At 39.4% G+C, this 22,988-nt stretch overlaps 1 protein-coding gene across 4 annotated transcripts in view; it reads left to right on the forward strand.

Annotated features, from left to right (window-relative positions):
• LOC111573798 (MAM domain containing glycosylphosphatidylinositol anchor 2a) overlaps window positions 1-22,988 on the forward strand; it is a 270,997-nt gene that overhangs the window by 115,414 nt on the left and 132,595 nt on the right. For 2 of the 4 annotated variants that reach the window (XM_055016253.1, XM_055016255.1), the window contains exons 4-6: window positions 13,142-13,338; window positions 21,952-22,084; window positions 22,285-22,554. In XM_055016253.1, the coding sequence (XP_054872228.1) occupies window positions 13,142-13,338; window positions 21,952-22,084; window positions 22,285-22,554 (600 nt within the window). Of the gene's footprint in view, window positions 1-13,141; window positions 13,339-21,947; window positions 22,085-22,284; window positions 22,555-22,988 lie in introns of all 4 variants that reach the window. The other 2 variants (XM_055016252.1, XM_055016254.1) reach the window with 1 other exon arrangement.

The raw sequence follows: 22,988 nt of genomic DNA on the forward strand, positions 1-22,988 counted from the left end.
CATTAGCAGAGGCGTGGATGCTCTACTTTGTTATTTAACAAAACTGCCTCCAGGTCATCATTGAGCAATGTTCTCCCATCCTGAGGTGATCTTTGGCCAGACCGAACGAAGCAGAAGGTCATTAGGCTGCATCCAGAGAAGAACTCCATCATGCCAGCGGTGCTTTGCCTCCAACTCTAATGGCGGGTTTCTAGGTGGTGTTGTTTCGATCACTGCTCTGTGGCCTGCCTGTTTTCTAGGGAGATGAATTAGAGAGGAGATGGGCTGAGGCAGACGCCACTGTCTGAGGGAGAGGATGAAGAGGACATTCATTACTCCTCACCCCAGTAACACACAAACACAAACACACACTAAAGCAACAAAAAACTCAAACACACACAAGGAGCAGAACTGGGCCTCATTATTTCCCCATTTTCATCACCGGGAGGAAGTGAGGGGTTGCAGCCCTTTTCAGAGAGGCTGCTGACGTCTGCCCATCCATTTATCACACAATGTCCATGGACAAACACACAATGGACTTTTAGACACACCTACAGGCATGCAGCGCTCGTCCAGAGACAACACAATTCGAAAAGCCGCTGAGAAGGATGGAGGCGTAGCTGAGATTCCAGAGCAACAGTTCATCGTCTGTGAGCTTAAACTTAATCTAGTTTTACAATTTTTGACTTCAAGGGAAACGGGGCAATCAAGAGTTTATGTTTAGGCTCCTGGAGATTGTATAACGCAAAAAAAAAAGTTTCGTTTTTCACATTAGCAGTCAGTACCTCGTAGAGACAAGCCCAATTTACTCCACATTGGTTTCTTCTTTGAATTCTAACAAGACCGTTGTCCTCTATTTCCATTTCTGCTACTGTATCACTCACTGCTGCTCCATTGACTCTGTTTTGCATCACTACTTTAATTGGCAGTAATTACGCTTAACCAGGTCTGATGACTGCGGCCTCAGAGACGCAGTTAGTTCCCATCGCCTTTCTGCATATCCGACGATGGCTCAAGAGAGAAAGAAAAAAAGAGATTTTCATAGAGAAAGAGAGAGAGGAAAGCAGCTTTCTCCTCCTGCCTCCAGTAGAAATTCAACTTCAAGTAAACGCAGGAATGTGGAAATACTTAATGAATAATGCAGCGCTTGTTAGGCAGAGTGGCAGAGGCATGCCAAACAGCCGCCACATGGCAGGAGGTGGCATGTTGCCATTTACGAGCTTTAACCCAACTTGTCCAGTTGGATTAAGGTTGCCGGCGGAGACAGAAGAGGAGTCTTCATAAAACCCCGAAACTCAACCGTGTGCCCTTTTATAGTTTGTTAAAGTGCTTGTTTTGGCCTCAGGTAACTGACGCACTGATTACGTTTCAGTTCAGAACTTCACATATTAAACTGTGAACCTGCAGTGCTTTATTAGAAAAGAGATATTCTTTATTTTTTTTCCCTCCTGATGCAACCAGAACAAAGGCAGGGATTCATTCACTGGTGTTTGCTTTTTTAAAATAAAAATAGTAAATGCCAGTGACATTCAGTTCAGTGCAGAAGTAGCTAATTGGATGTGTTTTCAAAAGCGTGTTTGTCATCTGCTTTTCAATGCTTTTTCACTTTTTTATCAGGCTTATTAAAAACCAGGAGTGAGTCGCCGTAGTAGGTCAGAGTGCGTAACCTGCATTTCAATTAAATTTAAAAAAAACAAAATTAACGTATTCAGCAATACATTTGTGCGTAATACGTTAAATTAATGTTTATCCAGAATTTAGAAGGCTTAAATGGCCATCATTATTATATCAGCACAAGAAACAATCAAAACATTATCATGATATTCTATTAAAGTGATGATTCACAGCTTCCACAAAGTATATGTCAAGAGTAATAATGAAATTTTGAAAATTAAATTTTGGATAATATGCATAGATGTTTGAGATTTACTTCAAATATTAGATATATTATAGATATCATTCTAAATGCTTCAGTTAGTCAGGTAAAACAGCATTTTTAAAAAAAAATATTGCCTCTTTACCTTAAAATGTCACCCAGTATATTTATACAATGTAATATTGTAGGATTTTAACCTTAATATTTAAACTTATCAGGCAAATTTGCAAGGGCAGTCTTATCGTTCTTTATTCCTCTACTCTTAATATTCAATTTAGTCAGGTAAATTTGCGTTTTATGTATAATATTGTAGCATCTTAACCTTAAAATGAACATTAGTCCAGTGTATTTACACAACATTTAGTATTGTAGGGGTTTAACCTTATTATTTAAGCTTTTTTAAGGTAGATTTGTGACGTGTATTTTCTTTCTCTTTATTGGAAAGAACTTTGACTCAACATCTGCACTATATAAATAACAGCTGACTATCTGGTATCTTTTTAATGCATTTAAAAGCTTCTTCGCTGACAATTCAACGTGAAGTTGAAGACCACTTTTATGTCGGTAAAGTACTCATGAATCTGACATTACAGCTAGTATATGTGAAAATAAACCAGTCTGTCACTTCTATTTTCTAAACCCTGGTGCATGGCCTCTTTACACGGAAATGAGCCTAAAGTTTCTATATTTTTTAATCAAACTACTTTTATAAAGCAAGTGAAAACTTTATCAAATGGCTTCCGCTTTGGGGTCTTGATCACATTTTTTTTTGCAAACATGAGCTGTCGGTTGCTTGGGAACTTCATCCCTTACATCCTCTACTTGAGTCTGTAGATGTTAACTTTAGCATATTGCACAAACTACATAATATTCTGAAGTTTCACAGCACTGCACTCGGTCTGAAAAATGCAAACACAAGAATCCCAAAATTGAAGCTTGCCGTCTTGTTTTGCTACAACATTCCAATCATTGGTTCTTGCATCAAAAAAGGTTTTAAGAGATTCTTGGATAAACAAAACAGCAGCAGCAGTATTAAACAAGAGCAACATGATACGCTAAATGTCGTTTGTTTAGTCTCAAAACAAAGAAGATGTAAAAATGGCACATTGTGTGATCTGATCTTTTAGCTGGGACCTGATGTCACTGGGAGGTTCAGTAAAAACAGTAGATACTTCTAAGCCACGGCTTTGAGAAGAAATATTCCCTCGGTGATTTTTTTTATTTAGATTTTTTTCAATTACTGTTACTAGCTTTCAAGAAAGCCAGTAACCATATTTCCAAGAATGTCTAAACATCGCATTAACCCTCTGAACTCCTCAGAACTGTTTATGTAAACAACATAACTATGGCTAGAAGTAGAGAGAATTCAGTGGTGTCTCCTATGGAGTTTGATACGGTTATAATACCATTAATTCTAACATTTTCATTCTACATCAGCTGTAGAAGGATGTTTCACCATGATGGTTGTGCATTCTCCAACAACTTGCTGACTATTGGCTCCTCTGTTTACTGTTTTTGAGCCGTGCCGCTTTTATTTTAATGATCAAGACTGCATAATTTTCCTTTTAAACTCTTAATTTATTACCATACCCATCTCCTCTCTGCCCCACGTAAACACTGCCTGCAGTTCAGCACAGAAGAAAGATATTTTGTCCTGTGACTGTTGGTAACAGCTAAGTCATGGCTTCTCAGTTGCGACAACGAGCACAAAGCTTTTATTTTTTTTACAGGATTTCATGCAACTTGTTTATGTAAAGTAAAAATGGAATACTTCTTTTTGGTTGTACAGTTTCTGGTTGTGAAAAAAGATTTCATTTGGAATTTCTTCTTTTTTTGTTGATACCATAATTTTTAAAGCCACTGGTGGATTTAAGGTTCAGAGGGTTAAGATGTAATATGGATTTCGCTTTTCAGGGCATTTATCTAATAATTAATTCATAAACTTTATTGAGTCTTTTAGCGGTGTGCTTTTCTTATCCACTTTTAACAATGTATTATTCTTTTATTGCTTTAAGGTCGCTGCATAAGAAGAATGGCAATAAAACTCTATGAAAAATTCCCTCATAGCTTGCTAATTGTATAAGATGTAGCCTGAGCCTTTTTGCAGATGCAGAGGCGCTACTAGCAGCAAAAATCATATCTTTTGCACTTTGAAATTAGGACCCTGACCTTGTTTTGCAAGCATGCTACGTGCACACATTCGTGCTATCTGTTTTAAGAAGACAATTGTAGATTTTTTTGGAAGGAACTGTCATATCCGTCATTTCTGCATCACTATAAATGTGTGCATTATCATTTTTTTAAAAAAATGGTGAGATACATTGTTATTGTCCACCGTCTCTGGTCACTTTTCACATCCCTCAGTGCAGAAATGTGTCACAATCGGACGTCGCACAATGAGTGAATGAGCTCCTCCCTGGTTTCCCTCCTCTCCCCTCCTTTCATCCCGCCGACAGCACTGCAGCACACCAAGCTGCTCATATCTCACGTCTCGCAGTTTAGCGAGATATCTCAGCTACACAGGCGCCGCCGTCAGAGTGGACTTATTGCAGAAATAGATGCATCATGCCCTCGCCCACCCTTCCCAACACATCCGTCCGCCGCCACAATCACACTTTAGTATGAAGCAACAGCTGACACCAAATAGATACAGCAGGCAGGAGATAGTTATTGTGGAGTGTATAGCCATGAGATAGAGGTCACTGTTCCCAAGTGGTTGAGAGATGGAGGGAAAGGAAATGTTCTGACAGTAAATTACATGTTGGACTCACATATTCCATCAGAGGCCTGTGCAGGAGATGGATGTTATATATCACTGATACGGCTCATTAACCTCTTGACCTGCATAAATGAAATGCATTAAAGTGCACCGTTCAGCAGCCCAGAATTACACACCATCGATATCATGTTTTATTTGCGCTGCCTTATTTGATGTGCTGTGTTTACACTTAGCGCAGTGATGTTGCATATTGTCTGCATTTTTCTGGTCGTCTTACAGTACATTGATCCCGTGTATAATGCGTCATCCTGGAAATAATTCACCCATGAATCCCATCCTGAACCCTCACCGCCCATCATCTTCATTTTCTCTTTTATTCGTCCGAGGCTGTTAACTAAAGACCCCCTTCGGTGTGAAGCAAGTTTTATTTACCTTGTTAACATGTCCATATGGTGTTTTATATATGGCAGAAGACACATTGTGAGAGAAATAAGCAGTCAGCACCATGGATGAGCGTTTACACCTTCAAACTGCAGCGTACTGATGACATTTTCAGAAACATGAAATCGGATTTCCAGGGTTTTTTATGCAACAAACCTAAAGACTCAATCCTGTCAGCTTGCAGGGTGGAACTTTCTGCATGTCTTCAGAATCTGTTTCTGGTTCCAGCATGTATAATTGAATTACACCAATGTTGCTACTGGAAAATGTGTAGTGCAGAGTAGTTTGCAGTGTTTGACCTGTATCGTACGTGAGCTAGTGTGCTCGAGCTGCAGTGTAGAGTTATATCTATATAATTTTTAAACAGGAAAATATTATTTATATGAAAACTCCTAATTTGATGCTCAGAAATTCATTGCAGTGCATTTAACAGTGGTTGAGCAGAACTGAATGTGAGCTTGTGTGCTCGAGCTGCCATTAGGACCTCATAGATCTGTTCCACTGAAGATATTTTATGACTTTTTATCAGGAAGGGATTATTTTCTTGGAAAGAAGACAAAAGCTTTACCATTACGCCTTGTTTCTCTGTATTGGGGCTTCGTGTCCTTAAATCTGTATACATTTAAACGCCCCCTGGTGTTCAACGCGAGGAAATGCATTCATTACAGATGGATGGAAACTTCACCACCGCCATATGAGAGACGGCTAATAAGAGTTTAATCAGTTTTTACCATCTACTTTTATGAAATATGTGCGTAACACATTGCTGCTACTAAAACAAGATAAATGATACATGGAGAGAAATAAATGAGGAAGTTTTTCTGCCGTGCATTGAGCCAGTTTGGTGAAGTATTTAGTTACAGGACGTATGAACCATGACAGTATATGTGTGTTTCCTGTATGTTACACAATTAGAATGTGGCTAAACTAGTTTCTTTGGTAGTTATTCTAACAGTAAAATAAAAAAAGGTGTGAGGGATACTTCAGAAGATATGTTTACATCCCTAAAAGGTTTTAGAGGCACAACAGTTCTTATATAATACAGAAACTGATCTATGTATACTGACCAATGAAGGGAAATTTCTGATGAGATATCTCACTGTAAAATTGTGAAAAAAAAATCATGATCTGACTGTTAGCATAGTCAAACAATAGAATACCCCGTAAGCTAATGAATTTTTCCAACTTCCCCTGATGCACACAGTCCAGTGTCTCTGTAATCTGCTGCAAAAGTAAAAAATTTAAACACACTTGAGGAAAATTGTCAACCAGAAAAATGTGGAAAGAGGAGTTTCACAAAACACGTCAGAGACCATGAAGGCTCTGATAGGAATGAATAGAGTTCTGGTCGATTTGTATACGAACAGAGTTATGTGGAAATGAGACATCAGAACCTGACAGGCGCATTTGGTGTCCAAGTATACTTCCTGTCTTTTTGATGCAGCGTGAATCAGCAACCTTTGTTCGACTTTTCTAACAATGCCAGTTGCTTCACAGATACTTACATCTGTACTTCTGTTCTCTTTATCCTTGTACTTTTCACTGGTTTTTATCTCTGACAGCATGTTCCCTCTCTGATGTGAAAGAATTGATTAATTTGTCATGCTTCCTCTGGTTTGTCATCTCTGAAGGACGTTTCTTCTGATATATTTTTGTATTTTTATACCTGTATCTCTGCTGTTGAGGGGCTTATTTTCCCTTGTGTCTGACATGGTTGTGAAGGTCCGGCACTTGGACACTGATTGTGGCAACTCCCACGTTTGGATTTATCATTCAAAAGATTTGAAATCCCGATTCAATATATTATCCAGTACTGTACATCTGGTTGAGGTGAAATACATATTTTTCTCTCATGTTTTTGTCCATTTAGACTCTGATTAAGACAGAGTAGTGTTGACACATTAGTCTCCAGTGTGCTCCCATCGCCCTTTTTGTGAAGAACTTCCAGTTGCTTGCCTGTGGAACAAAGTGAATTTTGAATTTAATGATACTTACAGCTCACATACAGCTGTGCATCCATCTCCACACCCATTGGTCTTGTTCGACTTACCCATGAACTCACCATTGTATGGACATGCCAAAGTCTATGCAATGCAATTATTACATTAGAGCTGCAATCACTAATCAACTAGTAATAGTTCAATAGTCAATCGATTAATTGTCTGAAACAAAAGGCAAAATTCTCCCATTTCAGCTCCTTAAATGTGAATATTTTCCTGTTTCTTTCCTGCTCTGTGACAGTAAACTGGATATATTTGGGTTGTGAACACAACAAGACATTTTAGGAAGTTTTCCTGGGCTTTGGGAAAAAGTAACATTTTTCACCATTTTCTGCCATTTTATAGACCAAACAACTAAGCAATTAAACAAGGAAATAATTGACAGGTTAGTCAGCAATGAAAATAACCATTAGTGGCAGGCCTACTTTACATAAATATTAACATATCTATGCAACTGAGATCATATCACGATGGAAAGCAGAGTTGGAGCTTGTGCTCGCAATTACTTGTTACATGTCTTACTGAAGTTCAAACCTTATAAAGAGAGATCAATCTTCTTCAAACTTTTATCTTTAATAATTTCTTCATCCATTTTCTCACTCCTGCTTCTTAAAGTGAAGAAGTCACAAAGTCCATGTTTCATAAGATGTATCACTTATCAAAAAAAACAGCAGAACTTACCCTTTCCAACTCCGTTGCCAAAGAGCAATCTGGCTTTCAAATCACAGCAAATTCCTGCATTTTTTTCAATGTAGAGTTGACATTATGTCCCTCTATGTATTAAAAAGAAACTAAAAAAATAATGGATTTACTTTTATTGCAATGATTCAAAAGATGGAATCAGGGCACCTGTATGCAAGTAGGTGGTGGTGATCCTCGACTCTGTGGAGGTTTGTCACCTCTGCAACTGTATGTTAACACTTTAGTCAATAAAATACTCATATTCATTTCTGTTAGGCAATAAGCACTTTTTTTTTTCCAATTTCAAAGTCTCACAGTATCCTGACAGATTCCAGACAATCTTCCCTTCATGTTATCTCATGTAAAAACATGACCATTTTAGGATATATTTTTTCTGTGATATGAAGTAAAACTATAAAAAAATATCTGCAAGTTTTATCGTATCAAATTATGGCAGATCTGTGTAGCCTAGAGTGTGCTTGAAAACACAAGGTACAGCATGTATGGATAGACTTTATAATGACACAGATAAGAGCTTAAAAGTAAAGTGAAACTAGCCTGAAAGCCGCAGCAAAGAACCAGAACCAGACTTTAAAAGCAGTTTTCAGTGATATTTTAGTAAAAGAAAATCTCACAAACTCAACTATTCACATGAACTGAAGCCCCTGATGGACATTTAATCTGGTCAGAGACACATTTACAGCAACAATCTTAACGTCTAAAGAGCCGAAATATAAATTCACCCTTATTGTTTCCTATTAATATGGAGATGACTCTCCCCATTTTTAGAATCTGCTTTCATACACCAGCTTCAAAAAGAGGGGCTTGAAGGTGAGGTTCTTCACAGGGCAGGCCGCCAAGTAATAACTTCTCTAATCACTTATGCCACATGCTCACATTTCTACGCATAAAAAAAAAATAAAAAATCTACAAAGGGAGAGAAAGTCGTCCTTAATTCAGTGCAGGAAACAGCTGCTCTACAGTATCATCACCTCATTAACCCTGCATCTGAGGAGCAGCAATTTTAAAAGTTTCTACAAGCTCTCGACCTTCTTTTTTCTTCTTTTTTCCAGTTTATTTCTGACCACGACCCCCCTCCGTCTCTCTCTTGCTGTCTCTGGGCACAAAATAAAAGCAAATTGCTTGTCGGTGACACAACAGGGCTGTTTTTACTCATGAAAGACATTACACAAATGTCATTCAGGTCAGCGGCTCCCGCTGGTAATCACGCCGGGACAGTGATTAGGTGAAATTAATCGCGGGCCTCCGTCACTCGTGGCTGACAGCCTGGGAGCCTGATAGCTCCTCTCTTCCCAGGTGACTTGGGCAAATCAGGTGGAGAGGGCGAAAGACATCAAAGAGGAGAAAAAAATAGACAAACTCGCGTTAGATTAACACCCGGGAGACGGGAAGGTGTGTCAGTGTGTGTGGGTGGCTGGGTGTGGGGAGGTGGAGATGGATAATGGGTGTGTTTTTACTGCAGGTGGATGCCTTTTTTTTTCTTCTTTTTTTTGGTGGAGGGGGGTGGACATGAAAGGAAGGAGCTATGGTTTGATGTGATAATGAAGCACCTTCTTTAGTCTTCATCTTTTCTTTTATCCAAACCATCCACTTGCGCCTATTTGTCCAACAAATGTTTTGGTCGGCCTGTAAAGTAACAACTTGCGTTCCACTATTCAAATGGGAATATGAGCATCTTTTTGTTTGAAGCTTTTTCACTCTAGAGAACAAAAACATTGGTGGTAAACTGAAACTTTTTCCTTCTTTTAACACTTGTCTTATGCAACTCGTGCATCGTCCGGGTCTCTTTATTTTCAATGTTTTCCTGTTTCTTTCCTCCTCTGTGGCAGCAAATTGAATGTGTTCGTGTTGTAAACAAAACAAGACATTTATGGACGTCAGCTTGGGCTTTGGGGAAACACTGTTCAACATTGTTCATCATTTTCTGACATCTCGTAGACCAAACCACTAATGAATTAATCAAGAAAATAACCGAGAAATTAGTCAACAATAAAAATGCATTGCATAGATATTAACATACCTAATGAAATGAGATCACATCACAGGAGAAAATGGAACCTTTTTGAATATGCCTGTTATATATTTGTGTTAACGTCATGAAGACAGATCAAACATCTTTACGCATTGTAGGAATTTCTTCACCTATTCTCTCACTCCTGCTTCTCAGTTGAATATGTCACCAAGTCCCTATTTCATAAAACATAAGACATATGAAAAAGACAAAGCAGAACCTACCCTTTCCAACTTGTTGCACCTATCCACCTCACTTGCACCAGTTTGTCCAAGAAATGTCTTGGTAGGTTTGTAAAGTAGAAGCCTTTGTTCCGCTATTCAAACGGGAATATCGTCATGGACTCGATTGAGGTTTTCTAGCTTTAGAGCGTAAAACCACTGGTGAAATGTCCAAGTAGAAACAAGCATGGTATTTATTTTACCAGGTTTGCACCATCATACAACTGGTTGTGTTGTTCTATCAAAGCAGTACCATTGAAGAATATGTACATATCAATGAGCCTGCAAAATTTTAGGACTCGTGGTACTTTAAACATTGCGTCACAGATTGGTGGAGAAAAAATTTGCAAAAATCCCAACTTTTTAACTCAAAAACTAATGTTACCTTTGAGCCCAGGTTCCATGCATTTTACTCAATAACATACGTATACACAGAAAAAAATAAGTCTGTCAGATATGTCACAAAGTCCCTATAATATAACACATGATAAAAGACAGCAGAATTTACCCTTTCCAAGTGTAATCCATTTAAAAATCTTCTTTTTTATCCAAACCACTCAGCTGCACCTATTTGTCCAAGAAATATCTTGGTAGGCCTGTAAAGCAGAAGCCTGCATTCTGCGTTCAAACAGGAATATCAGCATGTTTTTGTTTGCGGTTTTCTCGCTTTAGAGAACAAAAACATTGGTGGTAAACTGAATCTTAGACCTTTTTTCTTGTCTTGCGCGACCTCACGCAGGCATCGTTGCATTTTGTCTCTGAATTGCAGATTCTTTCATTTGAATATTATCCTGTTTCTTTCCTCCTATATGGCAGCAAATTGTCTTTGTGCTGTGAACATAACAAAACATTTACAGAAATCCCCGGCATCTTTTTGTTTGAGGTTTTCTCGCGTTACAGAACAAAAAGATTGGTGGTGAACTGAATGTCATGTCTCGTCTTGTTCAACCTCACGCAGGCGTCTCTTGGTGTCATGCCTCCCTGCTCTCCTCCCCCTTCCTCTCGCGTCTTAATATCAGAGAAACCCAGAGTTTTGAGACTTGTCATGGTTGGTAGAGGTGAGCAGGAGTGATGCCACGGTTAGTGCGCTGGAGCGTTTAGCTGTACATGGGCAGATTTACCGGCCTGTGAACCCATAAACCTGCAATTACAAACCCTAACAACTCTTGCGCAGGCGGCCTGTACACCACAGTTTTCCTCTGGGCTCGGGGATTTAAGCTTCACAATCAGTCAAGCATGACTTCAGAAGCTAATTGCACAAGAGTGACGCACACACACACACACACACACACGCGCGCGCACACACACACACACACACACACACACAAATGCAGCATCCTTACGGGAGAAAGAGTGATGGCGGAGGTGGAATTTTGTTTGAAATTCATCAAATTTTAATCCAGTGCGTACATTTCCATATTTCCATATTTATCTCCTTGCGCTCGCAGCATCCACGTCCTCTCTGCATATCATTGCGGCCCTATTAATAGCTCAGAACCACTCCTTACCTAATACACAAACATACAGAAACACAGTCTTGTCATCGCAAGAGTGAAAAAAAAGAAAAAAAAGGAAAAGACAACCTCCTATCAGGTCCAGCGCTCAGAAACACGTGTATCCCAGAGTAGACAGGGCTGTCAATGAATCACTCCATTTCTGCCACAGTTGGTAAATTGACTGTTTGAAGCAGAAAACAGATGAAGCCGGGCAGAGTCGGCGATAAGATGCAGGATTCATCCTCTCCTCCTCCTCTTTATCGTGAATCAGTGTATTTACTTAGATCTGCTGCTCTAAAATGCTCCTGCAATTGCTCTGTCTTCTCCGGTGCATTGTCACCCCTCAACCCACCCCCGTTTCTCCCCTCTCCAAAGGTAATTGCTGTTACCTGAGACACTGTAATGGATCCTGGATGAAGTATTGACCGCTGCTAGATTTTGATTAAGGGGCTGTAGGGCAGAACACGTCTTTAATGAAACTGAGGAATCAGCATTCTCTGGCCGGTGCGTTTGAGGCTGGATGCGGCGCTCGGTGGCCCACAGGCACCTTGATTAGGACCTGAGCCTCAGCAAATCCGAGGGTGGGCCACGGCCACTGAATTAAAAGCAATGAATTCATCCATTAATGAAACCTAGTTTTTCTCTGGAGGCTTATACTTGTTAAAGATTTGAGTATTCACTTACTGTAAGTTGTGTTGCACTCGCATGTGCACCTGGCAGCTCAATCAAATCACCTTGTTGCTCTCTCGCTGATACACTAACTCTCTCATTAACGCGCTCAATCACTTTCCCCTTCATATGCAAAAGGTCAGCCTCTATCAGTTTGAATTTTAGCGTGAGGGATAGCTTGCATTAGCTTCTCTCATCCTCTCCCTTAAATTGCCTTTTTGCTCGTGTTAAAAACTGATTGCATCTCGGATGGAGATGAAAGAGAAACAGCTAGCTCGCCATGTTCTTTGAGCGTGCAAATGGACATAATCTAAAAGGCGAGTATTAGCATGCTAAAAGACACCACAGCTATGATGAACGCCATTTGCCAAGGCTTAATGCGATAGCTGGGTAAGATGATTAACTTTGAATCCATTTAATCAACCACAGGCGCTTTTCTCAAATAACCAACTGTCTAGTGTTGGGGGTAAAACTTCCCTTAGATCTGCTGGGAAATGGGAAGAGTAACAGATGTGTCAAATCACAGAGTGCTTAAATCAGAGTGGGGGCCAGCCAAACACTATTCTTTTTGATGTGATGGACATCAAGCACTATTTTGTGCACAGCATTTGTCATCCTTTCTCATGTTTCAAGCTCACAATGGAGTGCGACTCGGAACACACAGCGGCTCAATTTGACTGGGAAGTCAATATGCCCTTGGGCTGCATCCTATTGACTTAAGTAGTTCAAGTAGCGGGCTCTCACCTCCTTTCTCTCATCGACCCCAGATTGCATGCCGATAACTGGCTCTCCTAATGCAATGAGGATTCTGACCCTTTCGGTCGAGCCTTTAACCACAATCAAGAAGCGCAGGACTGTGAGGGATTGTATTGCTGATACTATGAAGATTTCATACCTGATTTCTTCATTGTTGCAGGGTAAATACATTTTCATTTGTGAAATGTGGTCGGTGGGATTGACTCATCCGAGAAAGCTTCGACTCGCTGGTCTCTGAAAGGTGTTTATTGATGGTTTCCTCCTCCCACAGACCTGGATGACCCGGTGGTGACTGTGCACCAGAGTATAGGAGAGGCAAAAGAGCAGTTCTACTATGAGAGGACGGTGTTCCTGCGCTGTGTGGCCAATTCCAACCCGCCCGTCCGCTACAGCTGGCATCGCGGCAGGGAGGTCCTGACGCAGGGCTCGGACAAAGGCGTGGAGATCTACGAGCCTTTTTTCACACAGGTAAGACAGAGTCAACCTGATCAGAAAGAATGCAGAGACAATGTGTGGATTCATTAAGAAAGAAAAGTAAAGGCCTGTTACTACCACCAAGTCTGAATTATGTTTTGAGGGAAACACATTTTCTCACATTTATTGTTTCAAATCAACATGCTTGTGCTATTTTTCTTTTTATTGTTTTCAACTGCTGCTTCTTCTCAGTCAAACAGTCATATATTAGATTAGATTTGGCTTTACTGTGTCAACCGAAATGAAGGAGAAGTGTCCAACATGTAAATCCAAAACCGGATTTTTTTCCCTAAACTTAACCAGACATCAAGTGAAAACTGAACTCAAGTCTCCCTGTTCGTTAGTCCAACATATGACTTTCATATGTTAAAAGATGGGGGTTTGTATCATGGATATTTTTCAAAACAAACATTTCCTTGAATACTTTTTTACCCTCTAAAGTGTAGACTTTTTTTAAAACTCCACTTTTTGTGAATCACTGTGAATAATAAAAGTAGTGATTTTGGGAAGTAATGATGCCACTCCTCATTGCTAAACTTCTTCACCTGCATACTAAACTTCTGCTTCATCCATGCATAGTATTCATCCACCTAGTATTACCTGGTGACCTCGAGTGATTTTGCATTATTCCTCTATGATTATAAACCCATTAGAATCTGCCATGTCTCAAACCGCAAATTACCTGCAATATTTCTCCAAACACGAAGGTCCCGTGATAATTTTAGTCCTATGTGAGTCAGCATCTCTGTGATTTGGAGTCTTTTATGTACTTAACTGCACCTCACTTCTGTTTGTCTCCCACTCGGAGGCTGTGCTGGCAATTATAAATTAAACTGCGGAACATTTTGGGTGCAAATTCAGGAGGCTCATGTCGCTACAGAGCATGGAGACCCATCCGCCGAAAGCTTAAATCCATCAGGACTCTAAAGTCTCGGAGGACGATGAAATGGATGACATGCATGGCAGCCTGCAATCAGGAGCACTTCACTGTCTTTCAGCACCTTTAACACTTATTATGTGGCAGCCTGTTAATATCATATTTGGGGATAATATCAGTAAATTTTAGTAAAACATAGACTTCAGTCATCTTGTCTGAATGTGTTGCACGAAACACAGACACAAAGGGGTAATTTTTTCTTTTTTGAGGCCCTCAGGTAATACTAGTCCCATTTGAATAGGACTTAATATGGATATTTTGCTAGACAATATCTTTCCTTTGTATTTTTCAAAGCACCTCTGTTCACGCAATCATAATTTCGCTAAATATCTCTGTATACACAAGAACACAAAAGCGTATTTAAATATTCCCGGCTGGTCTACATCAGGGAAGCTTTCAACACCAGAAAAGACTGTCATTTCCTAACATTTCGTAGTTCAGATGTTAAACTGTAGACCAAGCAATATTTTACACAGTAGAAGCTTAAGCATACAAATGTAGTGGTTTACCAATTAAGAGTGACATCATCCTTTTTTTAATGTCCACATTGATTTTTCAAAAATGAGAGTTTTTAGAAATCTACACGTTAGAAGGTATTAGTAACGCCGACTGGTTGTTAGAAAGAATGCAAGTTTAAATCACTTCCTGCAGTGACAGTCTACTGCCGTACTGTTAAAGTACAAATGGGAAAAATAATCCTGTAAAACATAAATGCAGCTGAGTTGTGTAGATATTTATTTCTTGGGAGACGAGGCTGCGCTTAAATATGATTTTTGGCAATCCTGAGTCTTTTAATGGAGTTTCATGTTAGCTGTCACAAAGACGTTCACCTCCTGCCCTTCCCCTGGAGACGACACAGAGAGAACAAATAGACCGATAGAGAACAAAGGATATGAAACAAACATAATAAACTTCTGAAGGCAGAACACACGATCTGTTCATCAGGTGCTAAATTTGCTGCAACTCTTTCACACAGCGTGCTCTCATATTAAGAGATCCCCTCATTACCAGAATTAAGTTGGAGCTGAGGCACCCTCCTGTGTGTAACCAAAAGAAGAGAAAAAAAAACACTAAGCAGTTTCATTACAGCTAAAGCAGTTTTTACAAAATTGGAACTTATCACTTTTATCACAATGTTCTCTCGCTCCCGGAGGGTGTTTGTATTTCACTGTATGTTTGTTGCTGTGATTGCTAATTTATGTGTGTAAGGAATATTTTTCCACTTAATGTTTTTTCCTCAGTCGCAGTTCTTAGATTGAACAGAGTGTTTTCTGTGAACAGATGTGAAACAAAAGACTGTGTTTACAGCACTTTCGTGAATTATCTGATGATCCTGATTACTGGAATAATTTGCATTTCAAAAAATGAAATCATGAACCCTGCACACAAAGTAAACCAATTTCCATAGCAATGATCTTATTGTTAATAAAGTCCTAATGCAGTCTGATACACTATATTTTTCAGGATTATGCTTTACATAATTCTGTAATTCCCTCTGAACTCCAAAATCTGTCAGCGGGTTGGAAAGACAAGTTATCTTTAACAAACTGCCAATCTGTAAAAACAAAGTGAGTCATTGGATTTTCATCCGTGAACTAATCAGAAGTGACAAAGAACCAAACATTTATCATCAAAATCATTTTATTGTGTATGTCACGTTCAAAATTTTAAAAAATTTAACCATTCACTGTAATCACATTCCGTAAAAATCAAAAAATTCTGCACTTATTGCTGCAAATTTGAAGTTATTAGTGACTTACATGTGACCAACGGTCATGGAACAAAAATACAGGGATTTTATTGGCAGAACTGGGTTGAACTGCAGGCAGTGTTTCCAAAGAGCAGAGAGGAGGAAAGTATGGAAACAAATTAGAAATGTAAACAGTACGGCATCTACAGTATGTGAAGTCACAATTTTTTCTCCAGTATTTGTAACATCTGTGGGTATTTGAAAAAATACTGCACATTTCTGAGTCCAGAAGCTCCACAATAACAAGGAAATTAAATGTTCACTTTTTCATTTTTTTCTATATAATTTATCACATTATGTCTATGTCATACTGCACAAAAGACATTTCTGAGTTCTCTCTACTGCTATCAGTGCTTGTGCTGTTTTCATAGAGGTTCAGAACTTTACACTGCAGTGAAAAATTAGCCCACAGTGAGCAAAAATGTGACAGGAGCGAATTAAAAACAAAAACAAAAAAAACCCACCGAAAACAGACACTACTAATATGTAAATGATGACCTTTATCAACCTTCCTTGACAATGAATAAAAAGCACAACAACAGGCTGTGACAACACAAACACACTCTTTCTGCATTTTCACAGCAGAGATCAGTAAGCCACAGTTGCTAATTAATGAATCAACACAGCAGAGGTGTTGTTACAAAGGTGACATATTGCAATGTGAAATACTGTAATTATACCGCCGCTATTTCCTTTATCTTTACTGGAAATTTGATTACTTTAGTTCTCCTCCTTCTCAAACAGTGAGAGTAAAACTTGTAGTCATTAACTGTAGTTTCACTAACCCAGTTTCACGAGTTACATGCATATTGAGGAATTGCAGACGCAGAAAGACTGGATTTTCTTGACAATCTGCTCTTTCAGTCGAGCAAGTGGATTTTCTTTACAATCTCGAAATTGAGAAGCTTTGTTCCAAAAAAAGGATTTTGCGCAGTCAACAAAGAACTGATTGAGATTGTTCAGTCACTTGTAAGAGGAATTGTAGTTTCTGAATTGAGTGGAGTTGGATGTGATTTGGAACTGGGCATCAGAGGGAATGCAAATCTACGAGGAGGAGAGAAAAAGACACGCGAGAGGGGAAAAGAGGCTTAAGAAATAGAGAGAGGGAGAGAAAAACCAAGTGAAATTGATGTTTGGCCAAATGGAGAAAGATGGCTGGGAACTAATGGAGTGGGTGAAGGAGTCTGAAGAAACTGCACAACTGGGCCTCAAAGACACTTTTCCTTTTTACATGTGGCTCTTCGTATTTGCCTTTGCTCCTGCCCTCTATTAAAGCTTTAATTGGGTCTGAAAACTTGAGCGCAACCCAAAACCCAGAGATTAGCATTGCGTGACTCCAACCCCAAATAAATCCCGACTAAACTCCCACTAATTTGCTCGTATAAATGGATAATAACATCATTTTTCAACAATATATCTGAACTTGCCGGAAACGGCCGCAGACTCATTTCGTAAATGACCCAAATCAAAGCAACAGGATCGAGTTGAACCCAGTTTTTGTCCGCTGTTCCATTTCACCACTTCTGTTCATCTTCATACCCTCCTTCATCCATTATTCTTCATTCCAGCTTTACTTCAGCACCTTTTTTAGCCTCGCAAAGGTTTTATATTCCCTGTGATACTGTCGAAATGCAGAGATGGCATTTCAAACTCTGAACGGAGAGCTGCTTCATAATTAAGTGAGGCCCAGAGCTGTGGTTTTATTGTAGAAAGCTCGTCCTTTCTGCTGTCTGTTACTTTCTCCCCCTCCTACTCGTGTCGTAATTTTCCTCCACAAAGTGCCAAGTAATAGCACAATTATCAAAGGTATAATTCAACCATTTCTCATCTTTTGTTAGGTCCTCGGCTTTGAAAGTGGTTGATATCTTTTGGTGTTTATAATGGATTCGATGTTTTCTTGTGGTGTGATGTTTTGTTTGAGCTTGTTGTGTGGATCTCTACTTAAAGGCCAGTTAATGTCAATTATGATGCTTTTTCTGTACCAATTCCTGACAAGGCACATTTTATGAAAGGTTTATGATGTAATGTAGTGATTCATAAATCCAAGGTACAATTTTAGAGTTGCCAGGTTGTGCAAAATCCCTCTCCTGCTTTAGACATTGTTTGTTTTTTACCTTATTGTTCATCATGGGGACCCTACTAATGGACTGTTTGTATGGGTAGCATCTGGAAAATTGTCATGGGACATCTGGACCAAAACATATTCATTGACTTTTTATTAGGAATTACCACTTAGGGTTTTAGACTAACTTTTTACATCAGATGCATCGGTGCATTTAGCTTTATGATTTAGGTGCACCAGCAAATAATTTAGGTGCTCCCAAAACTAATATCTGTTTATATAATGAAAACCATGAAACAAATGAAAAGTCACCATGTAAAAAGTAAGACTGAGCATCAGCAAAGCTACCAATGTAGGACATCCAAGATGTGGATATTAAATTATGACACTAATGCTACAATTTCTTATTTTTAATTTGAGCAGATAGAAATTTTCAGTGGGTGTTTATGCTGCTCATTAAAAAATGTATTTACAGTATTAAGTCTGCCAGAGGAAATTAAGTGTAATGATTATGAAATCTGAAAAAAAACAATTTTAGGGTTGCCAGATTGGGAAAAAATACTTCTCCTGCTTGACTCTTTGCTTGTTTTTTGGTCCTTTTGGTCATCAGAGAGACCCCTCTCATGCACTGTTTGCCCAGCTAGCCTCTAGGAAAATGTTGTAGTAGGACATTTGGACCTAAATGTATTCATTGACTTATAATTAACATTTACCAACAATAGCAAATGATAAAGAAGAATCCCCATGTAAAAAGAAAGGCTGAACAGGTAATTTCAAGTTAAAATCACAACTTTAAAGCAAGGCCCGCAATGTAGGACATACAAGGTGTGGATATTAGGTACTGAGACTAGAGCTCTAATTTTCAGGGGATGTTTATGCTGCCCATTGATGTTTTTATTTTACTTTAATAATCCCGCAAAGGGGAATTAATTGTCTTTTTGCATAGACCGGTTTGTGAGGAAGCTCTACATGGTTCATACAGCCCCACCGCGTACATGTTGCAGCACGTTTAACACGCAGTTTAAACTGTTGTGTCAGTAGTTTTACAAATTCATGCCGCCTCCTTGTGTGAAAGTCCCGTTTTTGATGGTGTCTCAAGGGATGAAGCGCCATCAAATGTTCTAAATCTCTTACACAGTGAATATTGAAGCAGAGCTTGACTTTAAAAAAAAATATGTCATGAATCAAATTGCAATATTTGCCTAGAAAAATTGCTATTAGATGTTTTCCCCAAATGATTCAGCCATTGTGAGAAGCTGCCTGCTCCCAGAGGAGAACAGTGCTAAAAGAGCTGAGAATGTGCTGGATGATGGGTGTGAAGCAGCAGCAGAGACTAGTGGTGGTTTATTACTGGCCGGTCAACAGTGCATTGTAATTACAGGACGCTACTGGCCCCAATAAAAGAACCTGCTGACCTCTTCCCAAACCAAAAGAAAACAGACGACCCATAAAATTCCATTTATTTCAGGACAATGGCATCAAAAGTATCTACAGTTGGTGTATCAAATGAGATGTGGCAACAGGAAACAGACTACTGCAAGTTAGCAAATAAACCATTACCAGAATGTTTTAGCACCACTAAAGTGCATAAAGGACATTAAAACATTCAAGAAGGCAGACCTTATGGCTCACTATTGCCTGTAATAGAGGGAATAGAAAGAAAAAATGAATTATTTTGTCATGTAGTTTTAATGAAACGTTGTTAAGCTAAAACAGAACACCAAACTGTAGTGACTGCATCTCATGGCCAACCCCAAACTATACAAATTAGTGAGACTTTTATCTCACAATTGCAACTCATTATCTTCCTAACTTCAGTGTACAGCCAAATTTAGACTTTTTTTTATCAGGATTTTTGACTTTTGTCTTGTATTTCAGACTTTTTGTCTTATCATTTTGACTTTTATCTCAGAATTTTAACATCTATCTATTTTTGACCCTTTATTTCCGCACTTTGGTTTCGTGGATTCGCATTTAAAAATTTACCAAAAATAACGTTTTTGCAGCAGATCCTGTAAAAAATAAAAATGTCCTTTTTTAATTCCTAATTTACTATTTCATAATTATAATGTTTATCTCTATGTTGACCTTGCTGTACTTCTGTTCCATGTTTGCAGCAGATCCAACATAAAACTTAAGTCTCAGTGTTCCTCAATGCAGTGAGAACTCCGTAAACTAGGGCGGAATTTTGACTTTGTGTCATAAATAGAACTTTGTCTGACAATACTGATTTTTGATTACTGAATTACTCCAATATCAAGACTTTCCACTGGGTAGCATGGAGCAGTTTTTAAGTATTGAAGCAGAATTGTAGGTGAGCAGACATGCTGAAGTTACATTACGTCGAATAGACGGTGGTGTATACAGAGGTGGGGATCAGTCTGCATATTCAAGCCATGAAGGGGTTGCTTTCATGAATACAACTCATGAATATGTAATTTTGATGAACAAGGAGGAGTTTTTAAGGGTTAAATCAATGCTAGGAGAGTAACGTAAATAGAAGATCTCTTGTTTCTTGATTTCTAATGAGCCATTAGCAAAAGTTAGCAATTCTTTCTGCGATTATACATCAAATCAGCAACGATTTATGATAATAAGGAGTGTATAAATGCATTCTGGTCCAGATGTCCAGCCCAAACTGAGTATTGGTGGGCTCATTAATGAGCTGAAGAGCCATTAAGGTAAGCAATGCATCATGCTAGAGGAGGATTTCCCAGAACCTGGCAACCAATCAATTAAATCAATTATTTAAAGCTCATAAACCTTTTACAATATGTGCTTTATCAGAATGCGGTTCCTGGAATTGATGTTGGGTAGCACCAAAATTTCATCTTTACGACCAAACATTTCAAGTTCATTCAGCTGGTTTGGAATTCTTGGTTCCCAAAGGTGAAACAAAAGCATGAAAACAAAGCTGGACTTCCAAGGTTTCCTCCCTGACAGAGACACTGCACTCCTCTGTAATTTCTTTACCCTTTACTGTTAGCCATTAAGTCTCCCTCCTGAAACTCTTGTGTACTTTAGTGTTCAATTTTTCCATCAATATGGCCATCAATCCCCAGTCCAGGTTGGTGTAATGGATTTGTCCTTTCCATTCCTTTCTCTGCTCCTTGCCTTTTCCAAGCAGACGTCCCAATTGCTCCCACTGGAAGGAGTAAAGCTTACACTCTGAACCCCACCATCTCCTTTTGATATCTGCTTCAAAGCAGAGGAGGTGATGGAGGAAAGGAAGGAGGTGGAATGAGGGGTCCGTGGATAATCTAATACAATTACGTTGTCCCTGAGCCTCATTGGATATGAAAGGGTTTGAAAAGACATAAATGATTGCCATGTTGTGTGGACTGTCGCAGCATGTGGCGCGTTTTAATCTGCCTGCCTCCCATTCCTCATCCCTGCACTCGCTCACTGCAGCCAGCCAGATCAAAGGTTTACATCCTCATCATAACCTTTTGGGCGGGGCTCGCGGTTGACAGGCCCAGCTGGAATCAGCCACACATTCTCAATGAGATATCTATTTGGTTTGGAGAGATCCCCCGCTGAGCACATCCATATTTCTGCAGCCCTTTGGTGAAAATGCTGCACTGGTGAATAATCCACATGCTGTATTTGGTAGGCTGTCTCATTCATTTCCTTGAAAAACACAATTTTTATTTAGATTTTCCACTAATAATCTGCATTTTCTTTTCAGCAGTCATTGTTAAAACCGCATACATATTCATCTCTCTGACCTTTTTTGGAGTTGTTTGGCTTTTGTCATCTCTTTCCTGGGTTTTCTAGCATTTCTTATTACATTATTTACTGTATGTTGATATTTTTGCACACATTTGCATACCAGTGTTGGTTTGGTCTGAGCTGCAGGGGGAAACAAAGATTCTGAAGCTGAAGAACCTGCGTCCTCAGGACTACGCCAACTACAGCTGCATCGCCTCTGTGAGAAATGTGTGTGGGATTCCCGACCGCAGTGTCATTTTCAGACTCACCAATAAGACAGGTAATCTATGGGACGACTGCTGCATAATGAGATATAGCTTTTGCTAATATTTCAGGCAAATTTGAACAAAACAAAATCTTAATAAACACAGAATAGACATGGAACCCGACTGACAGCGAGTTTCACTATAACTGACGGAACTGCCAAAGTTGTCCATCTACTGCCAGTCTATCTCTGACACTACTCTTTTTTTTCTACAGCCTCCCCATCCATCAAGCTACTGGTGGAGGATCCTATCGTGGTGAATCCAGGACAGACTGTATCCTTGGTGTGCATCACCACAGGAGGGGAACCGCCTCCTCTTCTCACCTGGGTCAGCAGCAACGACAGCCTCCCCCAGAGGAGCGTGGTGAAGGGGGGAACACTCACCCTGCCGGCCATCACCTCCGACGAGGCGGGAGTCTACAGCTGCGTGGCCAGTAACAACGTGGGCAACCCGGCCAAGAAGTCGACCACCATCGTGGTGCGAGGTGAGAGGCAATAACTGCATGTACAAAGATACAAAGTCTGAAAATGGTTTTGTATTATTGAAACTAGGAATATCCCGATCAAGTATTTTTGTATAAATGTTTAAGTGTTTGGCAGTACAAAGTCACAAACTGATGCCATTTTCCTAAATAATACAAGCTTTACATGTTGTAGATTAGCTGGCTGTAGTAACTGGTTGTGTCACCAGATGAAACTTCATACTGTTTCACGCCAGCAAACAGAGGAGTCAGGCAGCAAGAAGGCAAGAAGAGAACCTTGTAGGGGTTTAGCTAGTAAAGGGACACCATGACAAAGTCTTCTGTAATGCTTCATGACCTCTGAGCAGCGCACGCATATAAAATCAAACGGGGATCAACCAGGATAGTGTTCCTATATCCCAGTGGCATACGTGAAAGCTGATCCTCCAGTGTACTTA

This window comes from Amphiprion ocellaris, chromosome 12 (assembly GCF_022539595.1).
Source record: "Amphiprion ocellaris isolate individual 3 ecotype Okinawa chromosome 12, ASM2253959v1, whole genome shotgun sequence".
Lineage (NCBI taxonomy): Eukaryota > Metazoa > Chordata > Actinopteri > Pomacentridae > Amphiprion > Amphiprion ocellaris.